The sequence below is a fragment of the Myxine glutinosa genome, chromosome 5, assembly GCF_964187855.1.
Source record: "Myxine glutinosa chromosome 5, kmMyxGlut1.1, whole genome shotgun sequence".
In the NCBI taxonomy this organism is placed as follows: domain Eukaryota; kingdom Metazoa; phylum Chordata; class Myxini; order Myxiniformes; family Myxinidae; genus Myxine; species Myxine glutinosa.
The window spans coordinates 187581567-187607592 of NC_136265.1; the positions used below are offsets into that span (position 1 = coordinate 187581567).

The 26026-nt window shown below is 46.3% G+C and overlaps 2 protein-coding genes across 2 annotated transcripts in view; both read right to left on the bottom strand.

Annotated features, from left to right (window-relative positions):
• LOC137426593 (uncharacterized) overlaps nt 1-9874 on the bottom strand; it is a 276611-nt gene extending 266737 nt beyond the window's left edge. Inside the window, exon 1 of the mRNA XM_068115254.2 lies at nt 9669-9874. Within this exon, the coding sequence (XP_067971355.2) occupies nt 9669-9783 (115 nt within the window). The 5' untranslated portion in view covers nt 9784-9874. The remainder of the gene's footprint in view (nt 1-9668) is intronic.
• Nucleotides 9875-10124: 250 nt separating this feature from the next.
• LOC137428189 (protein YIF1B-A) overlaps nt 10125-26026 on the bottom strand; it is a 58072-nt gene continuing 42170 nt past the window's right edge. Inside the window, exons 7-9 of the mRNA XM_078779269.1 lie at nt 23203-23296; nt 12005-12191; nt 10125-11819 (exon numbers count right to left, since the gene is read on the bottom strand). Coding sequence (XP_078635395.1) covers nt 12039-12191; nt 23203-23296 — 247 coding nt within the window. The 3' untranslated portion in view covers nt 10125-11819; nt 12005-12038. The remainder of the gene's footprint in view (nt 11820-12004; nt 12192-23202; nt 23297-26026) is intronic.

The window sequence follows — 26026 nt, forward strand, 5'->3', positions numbered from 1 at the left end:
ATTCAGACCTCTTCACTTTTATTCAGACGTGGCCTCCATAATTCTTAAATGGAAGAGGTTTGGAACAACCAGGACTCTTCCCAGAGCTGGCCGTCCGGCCAAACTGAGCAATCGGGGGAGAAGGGCCTTGGTAAGAGAGGTGACCAAGAACCTGATGGTCACTCTGGCTGAGCTCCAGAGATCCTGTGTGGAGATGGGAGAAACTTCCAGAAGGACAACCATCATTGCAACACTCCACCGATCTGGGCTTTATGGCAGAGTGGCCAGACGGAAGCCTCTCCTCAGTGAAAGTCATATTCTGTCATATTCTGTATTCTGTCATTTTCTATAACACCTTTTTCTTCTTCTTCTATAAAAGGATGCTTTCGACTTGCTCACCAAATCCATTCATTCCAAAAAAAAATTCCATCTCTTATAGTGCATCTTTCATACATTCCCTAAACTCTCCAGCACTCCATCCTCCCTCCAGCGTCCTCAAACGTATTTTTGACTCGAATGTCTCAAGAAACTCATTTTGCAATAAATGTTCGTTTCCCATTAATCGTACATTTTTCAAAATCCCATTTGCCATCACCCCTCCCCTCTAAATCTACCCCCTTGCCCATCCCCTCCAAATCATCCCCATCACCCATCTCTTTCAAATCTTCCCCCTTGCCCCTCCCCTCCAAATCTTCCCAATCACCCATTCCTTTCAAATCTCCCCCCACACCCCTCCGCTCCGAGACTCTCCCTCGCTCCTCCCCTCCTAGACTCCCCTCTCACCCCTCCCCCTCAAAGCGTCTTCCCCGCTTCTTCCCCCTTCCAACTTTCACCTTCATCTCCCTCAACCTTCTGCCTCGCTCTTCCCCCTCGTCAAATAACACCTCACTGCGCCTCTCCCAATCACCATCAAACCTTTTGTCTGCCCCATTCTTCCCTTTCTCCAAGCTATTCTGTAATCTCCGACACACCTTCAACAGCTCTCCCTACCTCTTCCACATCTTACCCTTCCGCTCCCCCCCCCCCCCCTGTTCTGTATCCGATGCTCCCCCTTCCTCTTCCTTAACAGTATGGACCTCAAACATCCGGGGCCTTTGCTCAAACTTGTCTGATCTCTCCATACAGGTTGCTTCTGACAAACCAGACGTGATCTGCTTAACAGAAACTTTCCTCCTTCATGATGTCTCTGATTCCTTGGTATCTCTCCCAGGTTACTTCCTCCTCCGGTATGATAGACCTGAGCCTCGTCCTGGAGGTGGGGTTGCTATCTTTATAAAAAACTCTCTTCCTCACTCGCCCTGCACTGCCCTCTCTCCACCTCACCCCCAGGAATACCTTTGGCTACGGCTTCCCCTTCGCTCCCACCTTTTGTTCATATATGTGTTGTACCGTCCACCAAACAGTGATGACTCCATCTACATCTCGCTGTCTGAGAATATGGACCAACTTCTATCTACCCATCCCAACTCTCTCTTCCTCATATGTGGTGATTTCAACTGTCACCATGCCAGTTGGCTGGGTGTGGGTACCGCTCTCACCAGCCATGGCTCTTCAGCAAAGAACTTCTGTGACTCACTGGGACTGACACAATCTGTCAATTTCCCGACCCGGATTTCAGTCAACGGAGCATCTTCTCTTCTGGACTTGGTTATGACTAACTTCCCTGAAAATGTCTGCTGCTCTTCTTCTGCTCCAATCGGCTCTTCTGATCATGTGCTTGTTAAAGTGGACATCTCTCTGACCATTCTCAGAGAGCCTCCTCAGCGTCGACGAGTCTGGCATTTCACTCAGGCCAACTGGCATGGTCTTCAAGCAGCCATCAATCATCTGGACTGGTCTCCCATCTCTACTGCCTCTGACATAAATTCTCCCTGGGAATTCTTCCAAAGCAAACTGCTCTCTCTCATGCACAGATTTATCCCCATCTCGTCTTCTGTTGTCTTACCCTTCCTCCCGTCCATGGTACACGGAATCTTGTGGTGAGGCTATTGCCCAGAAACAACTTGCTTTCGTCTCCTGGAAAGCAAATCCAACGGAAGGAAATCTCATTTCCTTTCACAAAGCCCGAAACAAGTGTGTGTCCAGTCCACCCTCAGGAGAGCCAGGAAACAATATCTCTCCGTTCTCAGGACCGAACTCTCTTATCTGTCTCCCTCTTCCAAATCCTGGTGGCGTCTGGTCAAATCTGTTTCTGGTGTTTGTTCCCCCTCCATCCCCTCCCTCACCTCAAATGGCCACACGGCTGACTCCGCGCGTGAAAAAGCTGAATGCCTCAACTCTGTGTTTGCCTCTAAATCTTCTGTCCCACACCCATCCCTCTCTGTACCCACCGTACCCAGCTGCTCCTAGACTCTGTGTCCTTTCCTCCTGACAAGGTGGAAAAGTTTCTGTCAACCCTCGACTCGGATCCTGCAACTGGACCTGACGGCATCAGCCCACGGGTCCTAAAATCCTGTTCTTCCGCTCTTTCACTCCCTCTCTCTGTTCTCTTCACCCTCTCTTTTGCTCAAGGTCATCTTCCATCTGCTTGGAAATCTGCCAACATCACCGCTTTGCACAAAAAAGGTGCAAAAACAGATCCCAGCAACTACAGACCAATCAGCCTTCTCCCAATTATCAGCAAAGTCATGGAATCCATCATTGCTTCAGATATGAAATCTTTCCTCTTCTCCAATGGCTTGATCTCTGATCATCAATTTGGTTTCAGACCTGGACACTCTACTCTGGACACGCTGCTTCTGCTTTCTCAACAATGGATGGAGGTCCTCAATGCCAAACAGGAAACTAGAGCAGTCTCCCTTGACATATCACATGCCTTCGATACGGTCTGGCACCCCGCTCTGCTCACCAAACTCTCCTCTTTTGGTATCAATGGAAATCTCCACGCATGGCTGGCGGACTGCCTCTCTAGTCGTAGTCAACGTGTGGCCCTGAATGGGTTTCTCTCATCTCCTCTTCCTGTTCAGGCTGGAGTTCCACAAGGCAGTGTTCTGGGCCCTGTGCTTTTTCTGGTCTTCATCAATGATCTCTCTGACTCTCTTGAAAATCCTCTGTATCTCTTTGCTGATGACTCTACTCTCTGTCGCTCCATTCTTCATCCCTCAGATCGGCAGTCTGCTGCCTCCTCACTCTCTGCAGAGCTGGACAAAATCACAGACTGGGCAAACAAGTGGAACATGTCTTTCAATCCTGACAAATCTCACACTCTTACGATGTCTCTCCGAAAAGACCGACTGGACAACCCTCCCATCCACTTTCTGAATAATCCTCTCCAAGAAGTTCTGTCACTCAAGCTTTTGGGTCTCACTATCTGCCATGATCTTTCCTGGGAAAACCACATTTCAAATCTGGCCTCCAAAGCCAGTCGCCGACTGGGCATCCTCCGTCGTGCAAAGTCCTTCCTTGGCACACCTGAGCTCCTCACCACATACAAGGCTTTCATCCGCAGCTCAATGGAATACTGCTCTCCCCTCTGGGCTGGTGCTCCTGCCTCACACCTAGCTCGTCTTCACGCTGTTGAAACCAAAGCATTCAGAATCATTGGAATCTCCCGCGATGAAGCTAACTCCAAGGGCCTCTCACTCACTCACCGCAGGCAGGTTGGTGGTCTTTCCATCTTCTACCGACTCCTCTCTGGCCTTGCCCCCCCAGCTCTCTCTGGGCTCTGTCCCGCAAATATTCCTACAGGTCGCACAAGATCTGCCTGCAACCCTCTTATGGTCAAACTGCCAAAATCAAGACTCTCTGCTCACCTTCACTCCTTCATTCCTCTCTTCTCCCACCTCTGGAACAAACTCCCTCACTCTCTTCAATCCCACTCCACCCTCCAGGTCTTTAAAACTGCTGTTCACCACCATCTCTTATCTTCCCCCATCCAAAACCTTGATCTTTTCTACCCCCGCTAATTTCACCCCAATTCCACTTTTTTTAAATACCAACTTTTGTCCTGGAAGTCCTTGGTGTCCTTGTGTTTTATACTTCTCCCTCCACCCCCCCTCCCCCTTCCCACGCCTCCTCCCCCCAAGCCCTCTCCCTTCCACACATCTCCCTGCTCTCAAATGTGTTTGTGTGCTTCCCCTTCTCTCCCCATCTTGTTTTCCGCTCCCTCTTTTTGTGTGTTTTGTTTGTCTGGTTGATTTGTTTGTGAAGTAAATGTTAGCTCTTTCACGAGCCTCGATTCAGTATACAAAAAAAAAAAAAAAAAAAAAAAAGACATGAAAGCCCACAGAATCTTGTTTCTCACAGTCTGAGAGTCCTTTAGGTGCTTTTTTGCAAACTCCAAGCGGGTTTTCAACCAGGTTGTGCCTGCTCTTGTTCTCAGCTGTTTGCCCCTTTGTTACTCGGGTGACTCCAGTAATTTGGTGCCATTGGTTGGGGGTTAGCTTTTATAGCTTTCTTGTATAGTTTGAGGGTACTTCCAATTTATTCACTGTTCGGTTCTATCGCCCGCTTGATTGTTCCATTTATTTATTGGTGTCTTTTCTCTTCATTCCTCCCGCCATATTTATTGATTAAAAGAAACCTCTCGTTGCCACTCACCTTCACACGTGCTCAGACCAACTGCCAAATTAGGTTTGCTTATTGAACAATCCTTGGGGGATCATAACTTGTTAATGGAATGCACTTTCATATTTATTAAAATGGTCATTGTCAAGTACTCCCCATGGGGAATAAGATATGTTGATGCTGATGTCATCGGTGCCTTAATTATGACGTAATAATTCGACAAGTACAACGCTTGATCTGATCAATATGAGAAAAAAAAAATTCCTCTGCAACTTTTAGTCCGATTGGCATGGCATTTTCAGAATATGAGCGGCTCCTCCTGTGGGATTTAAAAAATGATAATGATGATGTCATAGGTCACGTGGTACAGGCGGCATCTTGGAAAATCGAAAAAAAGTTGCACCTGTATATCTCCGAAATCACTCCATGGGAAAAAATTGAAACATGGCTCATTGTCAAATACTCCGTTTGGGGAATAAGATATGTTAATGATGATGTCATCAGTACCGTAATTATGACGTCATAATTCGACAAGTACAACGCTTGATTCGATCAGTATGAATTTTTTTTCTCTGCAATTGTTGGTCCAATTGACATGAAATTTTCACCATAGGAACGCCTCCTCTTGTAGAATATTTTAATGATTATTATGACGTCATAGGTCATGTGGTACAGGCGCCATCTTGGAAAAACCGAAAAATGTTGCACCTCTATATCTCCAAAACTGCTGCATGGAAAAAATTGAGACCTGGCTCATTGTCAACTACTCCCCATGGGGAATAAGATATGTTAATGATGATGTCATTGGTGCCTTCATTATGATGTCATAATTCAACAAATACAACACATCCATCTGATCATTTTTTTTTTTTTTAATTGGCAACTGTTGGTCTGATGGACATAAAATTTTAACCAGAGGAGCGCCTCCTCCTTTAGAATAATTTAATGATAATCATGACATCATAGGTCATGTGGTACAGGCGCCATCTTGAAAAAACCGAAAAATGTTGCACCTCTATATCTCCAAAACTGCTGCATGGAAAAAATTGAAACATGGCTCATTGTAAAGAACTCCATATGGGGAATAGCTGTTAACGATGAAGTCATTGGTGCCCTAAGTATGACGTCATAATTCGACAGGAACAACACTTAGTCTGATCAGTTTGAAATTTAGTGAGCATGATCTATGCAACAATTATATTAGAGAATATAAATTTATGATGTCATCGCTCACGTGGTCCGGCAGCCATATTGGAACCAAAAAAAAAAAACGCTACAAAACAGAAGAGTTGGCTCACACCAAGTTGACTGTGCAGGGTAAGTATTTTATGAATAACCATTGAGTTTTTTTTAAAGTGACCTAGCAGATTTTTGTCAGACGGCCAGATTCAGATCCCTGAGACATTCTTACCCGAGAAGCAACCCTCAAAATCATTCAGGAGATAAAAGTCAAATAAAAGCGTGTCAGCTCTTGGGCCTATATTATACATGTGTCAGACTAATAATTGTTGTAAATTTGGAGCAGTTCCATGCATGGTGAAAGGAGTTATGTAAATTGTCAAATGCTGTAGGCTTTCTTGAACGTGAATTTTTTATGTGAAATGATAAAATGAAATGGTCGGGTGAAATGCAACTTTGGCTTCCCTTCCTTGTATGTTATGTCAGCATGTTTGTTCGGTGATGCATTGTCGCTGCAAGGTTGGATTTCTTGGCAGCTAGCGGTTTCCCCTTACAGTATTACAAAGATCTGCTTATTTAACCATAGAACAGGTGTGTGAGGTTGATGTAGAAATGCAAATTCAAAAGAGCAACATCCATTTTGATTCACGGCAGAATTTTGAACAGTCTGAAGTCCTCCTTACCCCCAAACAGCTCTCTTCGTTTCCGTGCATTCATGCCACTCTTCCTGAAGCATACTTTGCAATTACTTTTTTTTTTTAATTTAACTTAGTTTTTTAAATGCTAGTTATCTTGGGAATTGCATTTAACCCAAAACCCCCCAAAAATGCATTATGAAAACAAAACATTTTTTTGGAATGTTTGTAAATTCTCACTTCAATATAATCTCGAAACGATATTAAAAATATAAAACATGGTCCCTTATCCTACGGCAGGCAGGATGGCCTTGATACACACACTCGCTTCTCAGCTGCCTAACCTGGGTTTGAATCCTGACCCTGCTATAAAGGGTCATCCCAGTGTTTCACAGGCAGGGTGATTCGTCAATCTGTGCGATGTCCCTTGGATGGACGTTAAACTGGACACGAGCTATCGCAAGCGAGTAGGCGAGCTATCGCCAGCACCTTGGCCAAATTCCAAATTCCTGTTCTTACTGCCTGTGCCAGAGTGCACCATCAATCTATGCACCGACACTGTATAGATCATGATTCATGATCTGATCTCCTTCTCCTGCATTATGGGCATTGCACCATTCTTTGGAAGGCCATCAAGTCCCATGTTTCATCTGCTGACTCTCGCTGGTGGATGGTGCAGATCCCAAAGTAACATTCGTAAACGAATAGGCCATTATGTCTGTACCCTGATAAATTACAAATTCCTGCCCAGACTATTACTAGGAAGAGCTATGATAAAGCATTCAGTGCATTCACTGTTGAGTGAATTTTTCCGCACTGCCGCGGAGTCCGATTACTCAATACCGCTGTGGAGAGCTACCACAGTTCCACATACTCCAGTTATCCACTCAGGACTGCAATCTGCCCTCTCACTAAATAATTTGTCTTCAATCTACCCTGCATCCAATATTTCCTCCACCTGGGTGAGCTTTCACAAATGCCTGCTCGGTCTCACTCTCACACAGGATTATGTCAGCTCATCTGTAGCTACGAGTTTATGGCTAGCAGTGAAGTAAAAGATAGAAGGAAAGTGGTAAATGGCCACAGAGTCTGTGTGGCAAAGGTGTTGGGGGCAACTTCAATTCAGTGCTCTGTTGTGTGAAAGATGTTGTCACTACATGAGAGTGAAACTTGGCCCATGGGCATTGAAGATGAAAGAAGAATAGGAAGAACAGACATCAAGAGGTTAAGATGGATGTGTGGTGCTTCATTGAAAGATAACAGCAGAGTGAAGATATTGGAAAATTTGCAGTATAGAGATCAAATTGAGAAAGAAGGCTCAGATGGTTCGATCACGAAACTAGATGTGTGGAGGATGAAACTATAAAGGAAGACTAAGTTTTGAGGCAAATGGAAAAAAGACCAAGAAAAAGGCCAAATAAAACATGGCAGGAATGTGTAAACAACGACATTAAAAGATTACGTCTGAAGAAAGATGATGCAAATCTAAATGAAAGAACCAAATGGTGGCATGCTGTCAATGGACCAACCCGAATCGACCAAAAAGTCATTAAATGAAGATTATGATGCTATGATCTGCAGCTATGATATTCATCATCTAGGCTCTGGTACACCAAATCCTCTGGTAGCTGAAACATAGCAAGACGAGGAAGGGAAAGTGGGGATGAACCAGAAAGGGAACAGATCAACCGACAACCAACACACAAAAGGAGGTGAGGGGAAAAAATATCACAATAACCTGGAAAAAGAGAGTGCTTGGGAATGGGGTCATTTCGGGGAGGTCGAAGATGTCATGAGTATGGATGGTGGTGACCCGAAGTAGTGGTGAAGCACTGGAGGGAAGAATGGGACTGAACAGACTGGGGAAGTTGGTTCCATAAGTAAGAGAAAAGAGGAACAAATGAGTTGAGGTGAGCATTGAGCTTGGAATTTGGGAGTTTAATAAGACGAGGGTACTGGCAGACCGTGTGTGCCCCATCAAAACCTGGGAAGGACAGAGCCAATACATGGCAGAGTGTGCAAGACCTAAAAGGAAGTGGCAGAATACAGAAAGGCCACCTCCGCCAGACGGTGCTTTTCGCCAGCCGATCCTTTCGGAGAGACAGGGTGAATGTATGGGAATTGTCGTGCTTGAAAGGCATTCAAAGTGTTGGACCGGCTCCCGATTCTATCAAGGTCTGCGGAGAGGGAAGAGGCTGCTGCTTGGCTGTCTGAAGTTTGAGAAATTATACAGCAGAGAGTGTAATCATCAGCAAAGAGATGGGCAGAAATTTCCAGGGAATCAGCAAGATCATTGATATAGATGAGGAACAACGGTGTGCCCAAGACCGTTGGGGTACTCCAGTTTTGATGGGGAAAGGAGATGACAGGATCCTGATAAGAGCTATATGCTGAATACCGGAGTGGAGGAAGTCAGTGATCCATGAAAGGAGGTGGACTTGGATGTCATAAGCAGGTTAGAGATTAAGGAGGGGGGGATGCTAGACGGTATCAAAAAGTCCAGAAAGATGGCCCTGATCTCACATCCGAGATTCAGGTCCTCCATCCGTTGTTAGGCGAGTAGAAGCAGCATGTCCAGGGTGGAATGACCGGGTCTTAAACCGAACTGATCTGAGATCAGTCCATTGGAGAAAAGGCAACATTTGATGTCGACGGCAGTGACAGATTCCATGACCTTGTTTAAAATTAATTAATTGAGCTAATAGGCCTGTAGTTAAGTTTTTGGTTTTTTTTGCACCATTTTTGTGTATTGCAATGATGCTGGCCAACTTCCAGGCAGATGGAAAGTGACCCAGAGAGAATGATGGAGTGAACAAACAGCGAGAGCAGCAGAGCAGGTTTTAAGGACACGTATACTTGCGCCGTCCGGGCCTGTCGAGGTTTGCCTCGATTTCAAAGTTTCCTTACAAAGCACAACGTGTACAGAGCTGTATTGGAGTGAGGAGCCCATTCCACACCAGGATGAAGGGTGAAGACCCACACTAATGTGTAACGTCACCGCAGGTTTTCATTCGCCTTCGCTTGGGTACCTGTTCATTCATTAATTTGTCACAGCGTGCAAAACCATCATGGTACGAAGTAGAGATTATAATGAGAACAGCATTTTGCAAAAAAACCCATAGATATAAAGTGTGTGCACTGGAGTGGCGGGGAAACCTCAGCACGCGCACAACGCAACTTTCAAAAAAAAACTACGATTTATCCGTTCACCTGGAAACGGCCTAAACAACAGGTAAACAAAGGCACACGCACTCCTAAGTTGCAGCTGCCGAGTTACAGGTGGGAAGAGTAAAGGTAACGACAATGAACCCCAAAGGCACGGAAGGAAGTTTGGGGAGAGGGGTTGTTGGAGGGGGTTCAAGGGCTTACTGCTGCACTCCTCGTCTGCGCACACTTTGAAGTCCGAGAGGACTCTCGTATCCGCGGGGAAGGGCCGCAGGCTCGAGAGCGCAGCGAAGGCGATGGAGAGGCGCGGAAACGCCATGGCGAGCGAGCGCCGGGGACCCAGGCCACGTCACCGGAGGGGGAACGTGATCGCGAGAAAGGGTAGACGGACGTGGGACATGGAGGGGTGTGGCCAAGGAGGAGTTCGTGAGGGGAAAGGAGGAGCATTAGGCTCGGAAGGAACGATGAGCGTGGGGATGGAGTACAAGCAATCAGTAAGAAACCACCGAAGGACGAATGGTAAGTTCAAAGGAAGAAGAGGAAGAGTGAACGGGAGGAATGAGCGTTTGAACTTTGAAGCAACTCAAGTCAAGATGAAAGCATTACGAGTTCGACGTGAACAAACACCCGATAAAACTAAAAGTGACGATAATAACAATACAAGCACCGCTGTAGTTATACTGTAGTGTACAACTTAACTTTTATTATATAATCATAACAAGCATGCAACAAAGTTCAGTTAAAAAAAAAAAAAACATCACTCAAAATATCCCATAAGATTATTCATAAACCTTAAAACTTTGCCGACACAACGAGGGCATTGTCACACCATCTACATAGTACGTATGCAAAGCGGGGATAAACTGAAGACGAGGACATGGAAAGTGGGAATAAAGATGTGTAAAAAGCGATATGAGCAAATGGTGGATGAATGTCAGCAAAGAGTGGTCAACGTCCAGCTGCAGTTTTGCATACGTTATATGTAGATGACCTTTTCATTACCACTTCAAATTCGATTAATCAAAACCATATTATAGCAGAGGTAGGATCGTTACTCATGCTACACTGTTGGTGGACGTCATCACTCATCGGGTACCAACAGTTTACCACAATGTGAACATGTGCAGCAAACCATTTACATATTTACAGACATTTAAGAAGAATTATGACTCGTGTGGCGATCTGATATTATGGACAAGACGGGTAACAAGTAGGGTGTTCAACACGAAGCCCAGGTCAGACTAGCGATGGGTATTTGAGGGATTCATGACAACATTTCTCTCCTTTTGGCAAAGCATCATGCTTTTCACTCGACAGGTAGTACGACCGTAGTCTTCACCTCGCAGGTGCAACAACGAAGCATTCGCTTAAATGTGTAGGTGAAGGCAAACCATACCAACAGGCCAAAGTTGAAATTAATATTCAAATGCTTGCACATACAAATGGCCAACTTAAGTATTGCTTTGAGAAGATACAAACTGAATTGATGTCATATATCCAATAAAATGAATAAAGTACACCATTTTGAAAACCCAAAATAGCTTGGACCACATTATCCCGGCAGTCACTTCCAGGGTCCCGGCAGTCACTTCCAGGGTCCCGGCAGTCACTTCCAGGGTCCCGGCAGTCACTTCCAGGGTCCCGGCAGTCACTTCCAGGGTCCCGGCAGTCACTTCCAGGGTCCCGGCAGTCACTTCCAGGGTCCCGGCAGTCACTTCCAGGGTCCCGGCAGTCACTTCCAGGGTCCCGGCAGTCACTTCCAGGGTCCCGGCAGTCACTTCCAGGGTCCCGGCAGTCACTTCCAGGGTCCCGGCAGTCACTTCCAGGGTCCCGGCAGTCACTTCCAGGGTCCCGGCAGTCACTTCCAGGGCCCCGGCAGTCACTTCCAGGGTCCCGGCAGTCACTTCCAGGGTCCCGGCAGTCACTTCCAGGGTCCCGGCAGACACTTCCAGGGTCCCGGCAGACACTTCCAGGGTCCCGGCAGACACTTCCAGGGTCCCGGCAGACACTTCCAGGGTCCCGGCAGACACTTCCAGGGTCCCGGCAGACACTTCCAGGGTCCCGGCAGACACTTCCAGGGTCCCGGCAGACACTTCCAGGGTCCCGGCAGACACTTCCAGGGTCCCGGCAGACACTTCCAGGGTCCCGGCAGACACTTCCAGGGTCCCGGCAGACACTTCCAGGGTCCCGGCAGACACTTCCAGGGTCCCGGCAGACACTTCCAGGGTCCCGGCAGACACTTCCAGGGTCCCGGCAGACACTTCCAGGGTCCCGGCAGACATTTCCAGGGTCCCGGCAGACACTTCCAATGTCCCTGCGGTCACTTACAGGATCCCAGAGGTTTTCCTGCATGCTCTGAGGAAATGATTGTCCTGCTATTACAAGTCAACGGATAACAGCTGACAAATCTTAGGGACTGTACTTCCCTTTGAAGTCAAATTGACTTCACATTGAATTGTTTCCTGAGAGTTAAATCTCAAATATACAAAGAAGCTGTGAGTTGTTGAGCAGAACGTGCAAAACGTGCTCAAAGCAGCAACCTTTGAACAGTCAATGATCTCAAATGGTTGCAGGTTAAACGCTGGGGAGAGATTCTAGTGCAATCATGAAGACAGGCTGGGACATGGCTACTGCCACCACCAGATATATCCGTAGACGCCAATGCTTTCCTGCAGCTTCAGCATCACCAGGCACATCGACGAGGATGCGAAGCCTAAGAGTGCGAACCTGCACATCCGGCACAATGCACATCATAACCACAGATCAGATTTCATATATGACAGCACTTTAGATTGAAGAGAAAAACTTCAAAGAACCTTGCAACGACAAAGAGGTAAGAGAATAAGGCAAAGGCTAAGACAAAGCACCTGTGAAATACAAGGAAATAAGACAGAAAAATAAACCTATACCCAGTACACCTGTGTCATGCGTCTGCGTCAACAATGACCTTTCCCTGCTTCACAATGCCAATACTTTTTATGACGCAACTGGGATTAAAAGGATATACTTCACGGTAATATTACCAGCCTACTCACCCTAGGCAATTCTATCCATCAATATTTTAATAACTCCAAGTATTTGCCCAATCAGAGTATTCCAAATCTTGCTCAATCCATCTAATGTAGTTTTGAGAAAAAGGCATTTATTCACGGCAATGAAAACAAATGAATTTTGAAAACAGACTTCACTCGATGCAAAATTTAGGAGTGTAGGTTGAATTTCAAGGCATAAAACAGTCACTGCTTCGAAGATGTAAAGTCCGAATCAATTTTACAGAATTCCTGTCTCAAACTTTCAAAATCTTTCTTCCTTAAAAATAACATCCTTGCCTTACCAATTCCAGCATCTACTCTCATGTTCATTGTACCCATATGTCAATGGTCGTGGCAAAACACTCAACCAGTTTGTTCAATATCAGGCAGCAATAAATCAAGGTCCGTGCAATATCAGGCAGCAATAAAGCAAGGCGTGTGCAATGTCAGGCAGCAATAAAAGCAAGGCGTGTGCAATATCAGGCAGCAATAAAGCAAGGCGTGTGCAATATCAGGCAGCAATAAAGCGAGGTCTGTGCAATGTCAGGCAGCAATAAAGCGAGGTGTGTGCAATGTCAGGCAGCAATAAAAGCAAGGTCAGTGCAATGTCAGGCAGCAATAAAGCGAGGTGTGTGCAATGTCAGGCAGCAATAAAGCGAGGTCTGTGCAATGTCAGGCAGCAATAAAGCGAGGTGTGTGCAATGTCAGGCAGCAATAAAGCGAGGTCTGTGCAATGTCAGGCAGCAATAAAGCGAGGTGTGTGCAATGTCAGGCAGCAATAAAAGCAAGGTCAGTGCATTGTCAGGCAGCAATAAAAGCAAAGTCAGTGCAATGTGAGGCAGCAATAAAGCGAGGTCTGTGCAATGTCAGGCAGCAATAAAGCAAGGTCAGTGCAATGTCAGGCAGAAATAAAGCAAGGTCAGTGCAATGTGAGGCAGCAATAAAGTGAGGGCTGTGCAATGTCAGGCAGCAATAAAGCAAAGTCAGTGCAATGTCAGGCAGAAATAAAAGCAAGGTCAGTGCAATGTCAGGCAGAAATAAAAGCAAGCTCCGTGCAATGTCAGGCAGCAATAAAAGCAAGGTCAGTGCAGTGTCAGGAAGCAATAAAGCAAGGTCAGTGCATGTCAGGTAGCAATAAGGCAAGGTCTGTGCAATGTCAGGCAGCAATAAAGCAAGGTCAGTGCATGTCAGACAGCAACAAAGCAAGGTCTGTGCAATGTCAGGCACCAATAAGGCAAGGTCTGTGCAATGTCAGGCAGCAATAAAGCAAGGTCAGTGCATGTCAGGCAGCAATAAAGCAAGGTCTGTGCAATGTCAGGCAGCAATAAAGCGAGGTCAGTGCATGTCAGGCAGCAATAAAGCAAGGTCTGTGCAATGTCAGGCAGCAATAAAGCAAGGTCAGTGCAATGTCAGGCAGCAATAAAAGCAAGGTCAGTGCATGTCAGGCAGCAATAAAGCAAGGTCTGTGCAATGTCAGGCACCAATAAGGCAAGGTCTGTGCAATGTCAGGCAGCAATAAAGCAAGGTCAGTGCATGTCAGGCAGCAATAAAGCAAGGTCTGTGCAATGTCAGGCAGCAATAAAGCGAGGTCAGTGCATGTCAGGCAGCAATAAAGCAAGGTCTGTGCAATGTCAGGCAGCAATAAAGCGAGGTCTGTGCAATGTCAGGCAGCAATAAAGCAAGGTCCGTGCAATGTCAGGCAGAAATAAAGCAAGGTCAGTGCAATGTGAGGCAGCAATAAAGCGAGGGCTGTGCAATGTCAGGCAGCAATAAAGCAAAGTCAGTGCAATGTCAGGCAGAAATAAAAGCAAAGTCGGTGCAATGTCAGGCAGAAATAAAAGGAAGCTCCATGCAATGTCAGGCAGCAATAAAAGCAAGGTCAGTGCAGTGTCAGGAAGCAATAAAGCAAGGTCAGTGCATGTCAGGTAGCAATAAGGCAAGGTCTGTGCAATGTCAGGCAGCAATAAAGCAAGGTCAGTGCATGTCAGACAGCAACAAAGCAAGGTCTGTGCAATGTCAGGCACCAATAAGGCAAGGTCTGTGCAATGTCAGGCAGCAATAAAGCAAGGTCAGTGCATGTCAGGCAGCAATAAAGCAAGGTCTGTGCAATGTCAGTGCATGTCAGGCAGCAATAAAGCAAGGTCTGTGCAATGTCAGGCAGCAATAAAGCAAGGTCTGTGCAATGTCAGGCAGCAATAAAGCAAGGTCAGTGCATGTCAGGCTGCAATAAAGCAAGGTCAGTGCATGTCAGGCACCAATAAAGAAAGGTCTGTGCAATGTCAGGCAGCAATAAAGCAAGGTCAGTGCATGTCAGGCAGCAATAAAGCAAGGTCAGCGCCTGTCAGGCAGCAATAAAGGAAGCTCACTGCAATGTCAGGCAGCAATAAATCAATGATGATATATGTCTGTTTACGAGTTATAACCAACCGTCAACTACAATATGATTGCAGCACCACAAAGAAATGTACACACATGGGACTACAACTTGGCTTCTGGCATCTGCAGAGAATCTATACATTTTGAAACCCTTCTCTGATAGCCTGGTGTTGGTGTAGCGGCTAGGGTGCCAGCTTAGGATCCGAGGATCCTGGGTTCGAATCCCGGTCGATCGCTGAATTAACACCAGGGGGGTTGACTCAGCCTGTCATCCTTCCGAGGTCGGCTAACTGAGTACCAGTTCACTGGTAATTCCCTGTGTGTCGTAAAAAGTCGACAAACAGGGTTGGCAGCAGGAAGGGCATCCGGCTGTAAAACATTGCTTCAAAAAGGAGACAAACAAAAACAACAACAACCACGGTGCCCGAAAAAGGCCAACCCCCGCTTCGCGGGGAAAAATGGCCGTTAAAGGTGTTTTTTTTTCTTTTTTCTCTGATTGATTGGTGCATCCAATGGCACAACATGCTAGTCATTTGAAAAAGACCCACTCACTGGCATGGGCCCGGCCTTGCGCCCATACTGAGCAGGCTCACCCGCCGCCCCAAGTCGCAGCCTCGGAGCCCTGGCTCACCGGCTCAGGCTCGGCCACCTGTGCCTACTCCAGAGTTGGTGGTGTGTCGCACCCTTTTGAACCCAGGCATGCCAGGACCTCTCCTGGGTCGAAATGCGCACCCATGAAGCTGCACCTCAAATCACAGAGGTTGCTTCACACACCACATGGACTAATCCCCCACTCTAAAAACTTGATGTCGTCCGTGACCTGGACGGTATCCTCCCACCAGAGCAGGGTGATATCCATACTGCCGCAATGTCCTTCCAGGCCATTATTCCAAAAGCATGTCCATGTGGAATTTTCCTTTACCATTCTAAATCAACCCACCATTCCACTTTTTACGTATACATCTGTGCCCACATCTGTGTCCCTAAAATTTCATTTTCCATTTAAGTTTGTTTCCAGGTTATTAATTTCCCCCTTCATTTGTTCGCCCAAATCACTTTCTTTTTTTTGTTTTGTGTACAAGATTGAGGCTCGTGTAAGAGCTTGCACATTAAACACAAAAAACAAACGGACACATAAATCAAATAATAAAGGGAGTGGGAGACAAGATAGGGAGAGAGGGAAGCACACAAGCACAACAGTAGAGAACAAGGAGATCTGTGGAAGGGAGGTAGCTGTGAGGGAGAAGGGGTGGCTGGGAGTGGGGGGGACACGGTTGTAAACGGTATAAAACAAACTGACACTACCAGGAGTTTCATGAATGAAGTCGGGGAATGAAAGAGGTGGATTTGGGGTGTGTATTAACAGGGGTAGAAAATGTCAAGGTTTTGGATGGGGGAAGGTAAGAGATTGTGGTGAACAGCTGTATTAAATACCTGGAGGAAGGAGTGGGATTGAAGAGAATGTGGGAGTTTGTTCCAAAGGTGGGAGAAAAGAGGAATGAAAGCCTTGATTGCTTGATTGAAGGTGAGCAGAGAGCCTTGATTTTGGCAGTTTCACCAGATGAGGGTTGCTGGCAGTTCTTTTGCGACCTGAAGGAATATTTGCGGGACAAGCACAGACAGAGCTGGGGAAGCTAGGCCAGAGCGGAGTCGGTAGAAGACAGAAAGACAACCAACCTGCCTGCAGTGAGAGAGAGAAAGGTCCTCAGAATCCGCTTCATCACGAGAGATTCCAATGATTCTGAAAGCTTTGGTTTCTACAGCGTAAAGCCGAGCTAGGTGTGAGGCAGGAGCACCAGCCCAGAGGGGAGAGCAGTATTCCATCAAGCTGCGGATGAAAGCTTTGTATGTGGTGAGGAGCTCAGAGGTGCCAATGAAGGACTTCGCACGATGGAGGATGCCCAGTCAGCGACTGGCTTTGGAGGCCAGCTTGGAAATGTGGTTTTCCCAGGAAAGATCATGGCTGATAGTGAGACCCAAAAGCTTGAGTGACAGAACTTCTTGGAGAGGATTGTTCAGAAAGTAGATGGGAGGGTTTTCCAGATGGTCTTTTCGGAGAGACATAGTGAGTGTGAGATTTTGTTAGGATTGAAAGACATGTTCCACTTGTTTGACTAGTTTGTGATTTTGTCCAGTTCCGCAGAGAGTGAGGAGGCTGCAGACTGCCAATCTGAGGGATGAGGAATGGAGCGGCAGAGAGTGGAGTCATCAGCAAAGAGATAGAGGATTTTCCAGAGATTCGAAGAGATCATTGATGAAGACCAGAAATAGCACAGGGCCCAGAACTCTGCCTTAAGGAACACCAGCCTGAACAGGGAGGGGAGATGAGAGAATTCCATTCAGGGCCACACGTTGACTGCGACCGGAGAGAAAGTCCGCAAGCCATGCACGGAGATTTGCATGAATACCATAAGACAAGAGCTTGGTGAGCAGAGTGGGGTGCCAGGCCGTATCGCGAGAGGCACCCACACCCAGCCAGCTAGCATGATGTCAATTGAAGTCGCCACATATGAGGAAGAGAGAGTTGGGATGAGTGTATAGAAGTTGGTCCATGTTGTCAGACAGGGAGATGTAAATGGAGTAATTTGTTCATTTGTTCTCTGAATTTATTAATCCCCCCCTTCATTTGTGCATATTTTCATTTATTTCCTGTCCCATGTTTTTTATCAGTTCAATTAAGGCCTGCAAGTCCGCCATGCCAGCTTCATGATCAGACCGACCACTCAGGAGTGAATGAGGTTCCTACCCTAGGATCCTCCCCACTAGGCCCACCCCCGGCTCACCTCCAAGCACATGTTGCACACGATCCGATCCACCATTTCATGGACATCCACCATATTGTCCATTATTCCCAGACAGGCTAAAATTTGAAAATACAATCTCTCAAATTTTGGATGCCCAAATCATGCTATTGGCACACAATCCTGATTTCAAAATTTCCTTGGGGAAATTAAATGGGTTAATTTCCCAATCCTGAGCATCAAATGTTGACAGGATGGGATTCGTACCCAGGTCCAATATCTCATGACATTACTTCCAAATGTCGCATTAGACAGCCTACGTTAACACGGGCTGTCTGCTTCGGGATCCTTGATTCTGCGAGCAGCCGAAAGGTAGTAAGCTAAACCCTGGTCAAACACGAATTACCCTGCACTCAGATTCACCATATCACTCCCCAAGATTATTCCAAATGAAGCCAATCTTGGCAGCAGACCGCACACACGAGGCAAAAGATGGGGGAAATGTCTCTTACCTTCATAAGGGTTTAATTACAACGAAATAAATTAAATACAGGGATAAGGGTACCTTGGGCAATCAATAAGTACAGAACAAACCAAGCAACATGACAGACACGTATGGCAGGAGGGGAATATGCAAACTTGCTACAATGATATGGAAATAAACAATCCTAACCCACTATGGCACCTCGCACCACAGTCTTAAGGACAAAGGTAGCCGGATCCGAATTCTAGTAGCCGGAGCCGAATCCGGATCTTCACCAAAATCTTGTCATTTCGTCTTTGTGACATACGCTACATCTCTGCCAAATTTCGACCGAATCCGTCCACAACATTTTGAGATATTTTGTTCACAAACAAACAAACAGACAGGGGTGAAAACATAACCTCCATCCACCTTTGGTGGCGGAGGTAATAAAGCCAGCAATTTTCCTTGCAGACTACACTCACATACAAATGGGACTCCCATAAACAGCTTTGCATATATATTTTTTCTATTTAGGCTAAGGCTCGTAATAGAGCTAACACACACACACACACACACACACACACACACACACACACACACACACACACACACACACACACACACACACACACACACACACACACACACACACACACACACACTCGCAAGAGCGCGAGATATTGGAGACAACGGCAGGGATTTTTGAAGCTGCACACGTTCTCCACTTTTTCAAAGTTGTCATGGTTCACAATTGTATTTTGTCGAAACTGTATTTATCTTTCGGTGTGTGAACCTATAGTGTGTGTCCCTTGGAAGTTTCTCGGTGTTAAGCTTTCATAAATTAATCATTTCTGTTTGCTGCGTGTGTTGCGGCCTTGCCTCAGGCTTCCCCTGTCCCCGGTCGAAGTTTGTTTCTTCCTTCGCTGTTTTTTCTAGGTTTTTAGATTTCCCTTTCTCCCCCATACATCTACTCTTTGTCTAACGTTTTAACCGCCCCCCCCGCCCCCCCCAATATTTTTTTTTTTTTAAACAACAACATTTATTTCCCATTCTCCACGTGTGAAGTTGGCCCATCGTGTGATTCTGCCCACGTGCGCTGTCTCGCCCCGCCCCCATTATCTCCTTGCCTTCCACCTTTTCCCCTGTTCACGTGACTCGTGGTTGTACCTCTCGGCTCCCTCTCCCTGTTGGTATTTTTGTGAATATAAGATTGTTCTTCACGGTTCTGTTTAAATATGTTTAAACTTTCCCCTGCAGTGTTTTATTCAGTGGTATATTACAAAATGCTGTTTTTCTTCCTATTTAAAAGGCTTTTTTCAATTTCCTCTCCAACTCAATCCATTTCAAAAAAAAATTCAATCTCTTATAATTCTAAATCACGACATGCTCTAAATTCACATTCATTCCACCCCTCCTCCATCGTTCTTAAACGGATCGCGAACTTGAAAATCACAATAAACCCAAATTGTTATAAATGTTCGTCTTTCATTAATCATCCACTTTCTAAACTCCCCCCTTGTCCATCCCCTCCAAATCTCCACCCTTGCCTCTCCCCTCCTAAACTCCCCCCTTGTCCCTCCCATTCAAAACTCCCCCCCCCAACCCCTCCCCTTCAAATCTCCCCCCCAACCATCCCTCCCAAATTCTCCCCCCTTCCACCTCCTACTCAAAGCTGCCTCCTCCCCACTTCATCTCCCTTCTATCTCATACCTCCACCTCCCCCAACCTTCTACTTTCCTCTGCCCCCCCCCCCCCCCCTCAAACAACTCCTCACTGTGCCTCATCCCATCACCATCAAACCTTTCGTCCTCCTCATCCTTCCCTCTCTTGTAACTCTTCAGTAATCTCTGACACACTATCAACTGCTCTCCCTACATCCCCCTCTCATCCTTCATCTGACCCTACCCCCCCCTCCCCTTCCCCTGTCCTGCACCCGATGCTCCTCCTCTCTCCTCATTAACGGTATGGACCTCAAACATCCAGGGCCTTCGCTCAAACCTGATTGATCTCTCCATTCAGGGTTGCTTCTGACAATCCAGACTTGATCTGCTTAACAGAAACTTTCCTTCTTCAAGATGTCTCCGATTCCTTAATATCTCTTCCTGGTTACTCCCTCCTCCGGTATGATAGACCTGAGCCTCACCCTGGTGGTGGGGCGGTATGATAGACCTGAGCCTCGTCCTGGTGGTGGGGTTGCTATCTTTATCAAAAACTCTCTTCCTCACTCTCCCTGCACTGCCCTCTCTCCCCCTCACCCCCAGGAGTACCTCTGGCTATGGCTTCCTCTCCACTCCCACCTTTTGTTCATATGTGTTCTGTACTGTCCTCCAAACAGTGATGACTCCATTTACATTTCGCCGTCTGACAACATGGACCAACTTCATTCAACTCATCCAAACTCTCTCTTCCTCATATGTGGCGACTTCAACTGTCATCATGCCAGCTGGCTGGGTGTGGGTTCCTCTCTCACCAGCCATGGCACCTCAGCAAAGGACTTCTGCGACTCATTGGGACTGACACAATCTGTCAATTTCCCGACCCGGATCTCAGTCAATGGAGTATCTTCTCTTCTCGACTTGGTTATGACAAACTTCCCTGCAAATGTCTGCTGCTCTTCTTCTGCTCCAATCGGTTCTTCTGATCATGTGCTTGTTAAAGTGGACATCTCTCTGGCCATTCGCAGAGCCTCCTCAGTGTCGACGAGTCTAGCATTTCACTCAGGCCGACTGGCATGGGCTGCAAGCAGCCAACAATCATCTGGACTGGTCTCCCATCTCTACTGCCTCTGACATAAATTCTTGCTGGGAATTCTTCCAAAGCAAACTGCTCTCTCTCATGCACAGATTTATCCCATCTCGTCTTCAGTTGTCTTACCCTTCCTCCCATCCATGGTACACTGAATCTTGTGGCGAGGCAGTTGCCCTAAAACAACTTGCCTTTGCCTCTTGGAAGGCAAATCCAACTGAAGGCAATCTCAGTTCCTTCCACTAAGCTCGAAACAAGTGTGTGTCTACCCCCAGGAGTGCCAGGAAGCACTTTCTCTCCACACTCAAGATTGAACTCTCAAACCTGTCTCCTTCCTCCAAATCCTGGTGGCGTCTGGTCAAATCCGTTTCTGGTGTTTGTTCCCCCTCCATCCCCTCCCTTACCCCAAATGGCTACACAGTTGACACCGCACGTGACAAAGCCGAATGCCTCAACTCTGTGTTTGCCTCAAAATCTTGTGTCCAAACACATCTCTCTCTGTTCCCACCTTTCCCAGTCAAACCCAACTGCTCCTGGACTCTGTGTCCTAGATCCTGACAAGGTGGAGAAGTTTTTGTCAAACCTCGACTCTGATTCTGCAACTGGACCAGACGGCATCAGCCCACAGGTCCTAAAATCCTGCTCTGCCACTCTATCTCACACTCTACTCTGTTCTTCTCACCCTCTCTTTTGCTCAAAGTCATCTGCCAGCATCTTGGAAATCAGCAAACATTACCGCTTTACACAAAAAAGGTGCAAAAACAGATCCTTGCAACTACAGACCAATCAGCCTGCTCCCAATTATCAGCAAAGTCATGGGATCCATCATTGCTTCGGATATCAAATCCTTCCTCTTCTCCAATGGCTTGATCTCTGATCATCAATTTGGATTCAGACCAGGCCATTCAACTCTGGACGTGCTGCTTCTGCTGTCTCAACAATGGAAGGAGGTCCTCAATGCGAAACAGGAAATCAGAGCTGTCTCCCTTGACATATCGCGTGCTTTCGATACGGTCTGGCACCCTGCTCTGCTCACCAAACTCTCCTCTTATGGTATCCATGGAAATCTCCACCCATGGCTTGCAGACTTCCTCTCTGGTCGTAGGCAACGTGTAGCCCTGAATGAATTTCTCTCATCTCCCCTTCCTGTTCTGGCTGGAGCTCCCCAAGGTCGTGTTCTGGGCCCTGTGCTATTTCTGGTCTTCATCAATGATCTCTCCGACTCTCTGGAAAATCCTCTCTATCTCTTTGCTGATGACTCCACTATCTGCCGCTCCATTCCTCATCCCTCAGATCGGCAGTCTGCAGCCTCCTCACTCTCTGCAGACCTGGACAAAATCACAGACTTGTCAAACAAGTGGAACATGTCTTTCAATCCTGACAAATCCCACACTCTTACTGTGTCTCTCCGAAAAGCCCGACAGGAAAACCCTCCCATCTAGTTTCTCAACAATCCTCTCCAAGAAGTTCTGTCGCTCAAGCTTTTGGGTCTCACTGTCTGTCATGATCTTTCTTGGAATAACCACATTTCCAAGCTGGCCTCCAAAGCCAGTCGCTGACTGGGCATCCTCCGTCGTGCGAAGTGCTTCCTTGGCACACCTGAGCTCCTCACCGCATGCAAGGCTTTCATCCGCAGCTCAATGGAATACTGATAGTCGAACTCTATCTTGTCCTTCAATTCTGCGATTGGTGTTCCCTGCCCCCTCTCTACAGTTGCTTTTGTTCTATCGCATCCTGATCCGTGCAATGTTCTTCCTCTTCCATGAGCCTCGACTCTGTATCCAAAAAAAACGAATCTATCTCTCTCATTGCAACTCAGCAATACAAACAGACCCTACAAAAGGCCTCGAAAGTAAATAAACAACATTTGCATTGTTTGCTTAACTTAAATCGTTACCAATCTGTAGAAGGAAGTTTGTGATTTTACATGCGCTGGGGCAGAGAGCATTCCCTCCACAATAGGCAGAACGGAAGTAGACATCCGTTTTAATTATTCACAGGGCTGCTGATAACACAGCAAGTCAAACTAACACCAGTGAGACTTGATAACAATGTTGTGATAACATTTTGTTTGCTACCTGGTATTGCTGTAGATAAGAAAAGCAAACACATTACAGTATTGGTTCATCATTTAAAGGCATTTGTCCATTGTCGGAAAACCCAATTAAAAATTGTACCTATTTGGGACATTGGGCAGTATAGATGATGCGCACATTTTATGAAGCCCGTTGAAAAGCGTTACAACTATTTCCATACACTGCACATAATAGCCGACTGTACTCATGGTGTTCCTGCAAGACCAACAGGTATTGCGAAAAGCACTAAAATAAATTCAAGTAAGAAAATTATGAATCAATGTGCGAGTAGAGGATACACACCATGAACGTAATTATAGCGCAAATATTCCATGTTGCCATCAGACGGTATCCATGCTTTCCAAGCAGCAGCAAAGCCAGAACATTGAAGGACATTCTGGAAGACACAAAGTACCAAGCCCTGTTTAGTCTACTTCAAAAAAGTAGTAATGCAGACACAGGAAAACGGAAATCAAGCTATGCGGCACTCGGCAGGGCGCATGCCACCGGTAGAGCGCATACCTCCGCCAGGCTCAACAGTTTACGTTTTGTATCCCACTGATAGGCCGGATCTGGATTCGGACCTGAACCAAAATCTAATCGGCTTGTTCTTGCCACCTACTCAACACATCCACCTAGTTTCATCATAATACATCCACAACTTCTTGAAATATCATGCTATATATCGTTTTTGGCCACATCGCTCAATGGTGAAGAATCACTTGGGGTAGAAAAAAGAAAATGCTCAGACAAAAATCACTCAAAATAATGCTCGTACTCGTATTCACCAAAATCAAATCGATTCATCGTCACACACGCAACCTGTCCACCAAATTTGTCTGAATCCGACCTGAGCTTTTTGCTATATCCTACAAACAGGCAGAGTTGAAAACATAACCTGATACTTTCGGTGGTGGAGGTAATGGAAAACTCTTCTGTGCCACACAAAAGTACTGGTAGCATTTGAGGTGGCAGGCAACTTGGTACTAGTATACTGAACGGACGAGGATGCAACAGGACAAAAGGGACAGCAAAGAGAGAGAGAGAGTGTGAAAACACCAACAGCAGAGCCGAAGGCTAAGACAGGGGGAGGTGGACAAACAATGGATGTGGGGAGGAATGGGGACCAGAATAAGATGCATGGATGAAGGAAAACTCTCAAGACCAGAAAGGAGGCGGTAGAAGACAGAGAACACTGACCTGTCTGCAATGGTGAAGTGATTGGCCCATGGAGTCACCTTCGTCGTGGGAGATCCCCATAATCTTGAAAGCCTTGGTTTCCACGGCATCTAGCTGAGCAAGAGGTGAGGCAGGGGAGCCAGCTCATAGGGAAGAACAGTACTCCATCAATGTGCAGATAAATGCCTTGTAGGTGGATAGGAGTTCAGTTATGAAGGACTTTGTACGACGGAGGATGCCCAGGCAGCAGCTGGCTTTGGAGGCCAACTTTGAAATGTGGTTTGCCCAAGAAAAATCATGGCTGATTGTGGGACCCAGCACTTTGAATGACAACTTCCTCAAGAGGATTGTTAAGAAAGTAGATGAGGTTTTGCCAGATTGTCCTTTCGGAGAGAAATTGTGAGAATGGGAGGTAGCCATGCTTCAGTTAAACAAAACAAATCTATATCCATATCTGACATTTCCTCATAAAAAGGCCTGAGACTTGCTGGTGGTAAGTGAATGTGTTTTAAAATAATAGTAAGAAACCATTTAAGTGTGAGAAGCCAATGGTAATGATTGCAAGATAAACGGTCAATAAGCTTTGTCGTACAATCAATTCTGATGAGAGTTGGAATTATTTGACCAAAGCAGTGGAAAGTGGAGCGTACGGATAACAGACCAAGGCTGTGGTTTGCCAAGAAGGTAAATGCATAAAATACTGAGCATCTTACACCTGGTATAAGCAGGTTTTTGTGAAAGTTCCTTGTTTTACTTTATTTAGCATGTCTTGGACTGTTGTGAATAAAGAGGGAGGGAGGGAAAGAGGGGGAGGGAGAGTAAGAGGAAGAGGGCGAGGGCAAGGAAGAGGGAGAAGAGGGAGAGGGAGAAGAGAGAGGGAGAAGAGAGAGAGGGAGAAGAGAGAGAGGGAGAAGAGAGAGAGGGAGAAGAGAGAGAGAGGGAGAAGAGAGAGGAGGAGAAGAGAGAGAGAGAGAGAGAGAGAGAGAGAGAGAGAGAGAGAGAGAGAGAGAGAGATATACAGCCACGTGAAAAAGTAAGTACACCCCATGTAAAGTTTTGACTTTTTCAACATATTTCAACATACAGCTATTTGATCTTCATTTCAACAATATTGATAGATAAAGGTGATATAATACAACAAATATCATGAAACATTTACATTTTGTAGTCCATTGTATAATTTAAATAAACATTCATGCAAATTTCGCATGTGGAAAAAGTAAGTACACCCTTGGCTCTAATAGGTGGCATTGCCCCCTTTGGCAGAAACAACCTCAAGTAGATGTTTCTTAGAACTGTCTACCAGTCTCTGACATCGACCGGGAGAAATTTTTACCCACTGCTCCATGCAGAATTCTTTCAGCTGTGCGATGTTTGAGGGGTTTCTTGCATGCACAGCTCGTTTCAAATCCCCCCAAAACATCTCGATGGGATTTAGATCCGGGCTTTGACTTGGCCATTCCAGAACCCTCCATTTCTTTCTTTTCAGCCATTCCTTGGTGGATTTACTGGTATGTTTAGGGTCATTGTCATGTTGCAAGGTCCACCTTCGGTTGAGCTTCAACTTTCCGACCGATGGCCTCACATTATCCTCAAGCACCCTCTGGTACAATGAAGAATTCATCGTGGATTCTATGATGGTGAGCAGCCCAGGCCCTGATGCAGCAAAGCTGCCCCAAACCATAATATTTCCACCACCATGCTTTGCAGTTGGTATCACGTTCTTGTGGCCAAATGCTGTCGTAGGTTTTCGCCAAACATGTCTTCTGGCACTGTGGCCAAATAGCTCTACCTTTGACTCATCTGTCCAGAGCACATTGTTCCAGAAGTGCTGGTCTTTGCCTCGGTGTTCATTGACAAACTTTAGTCTTGCCCTGATGTTCTTTCTGGACAGCAAAGGTTCCCTCCTGGCACACCTCCCATGTAGATCAAATTTGTGCAGCCTCTT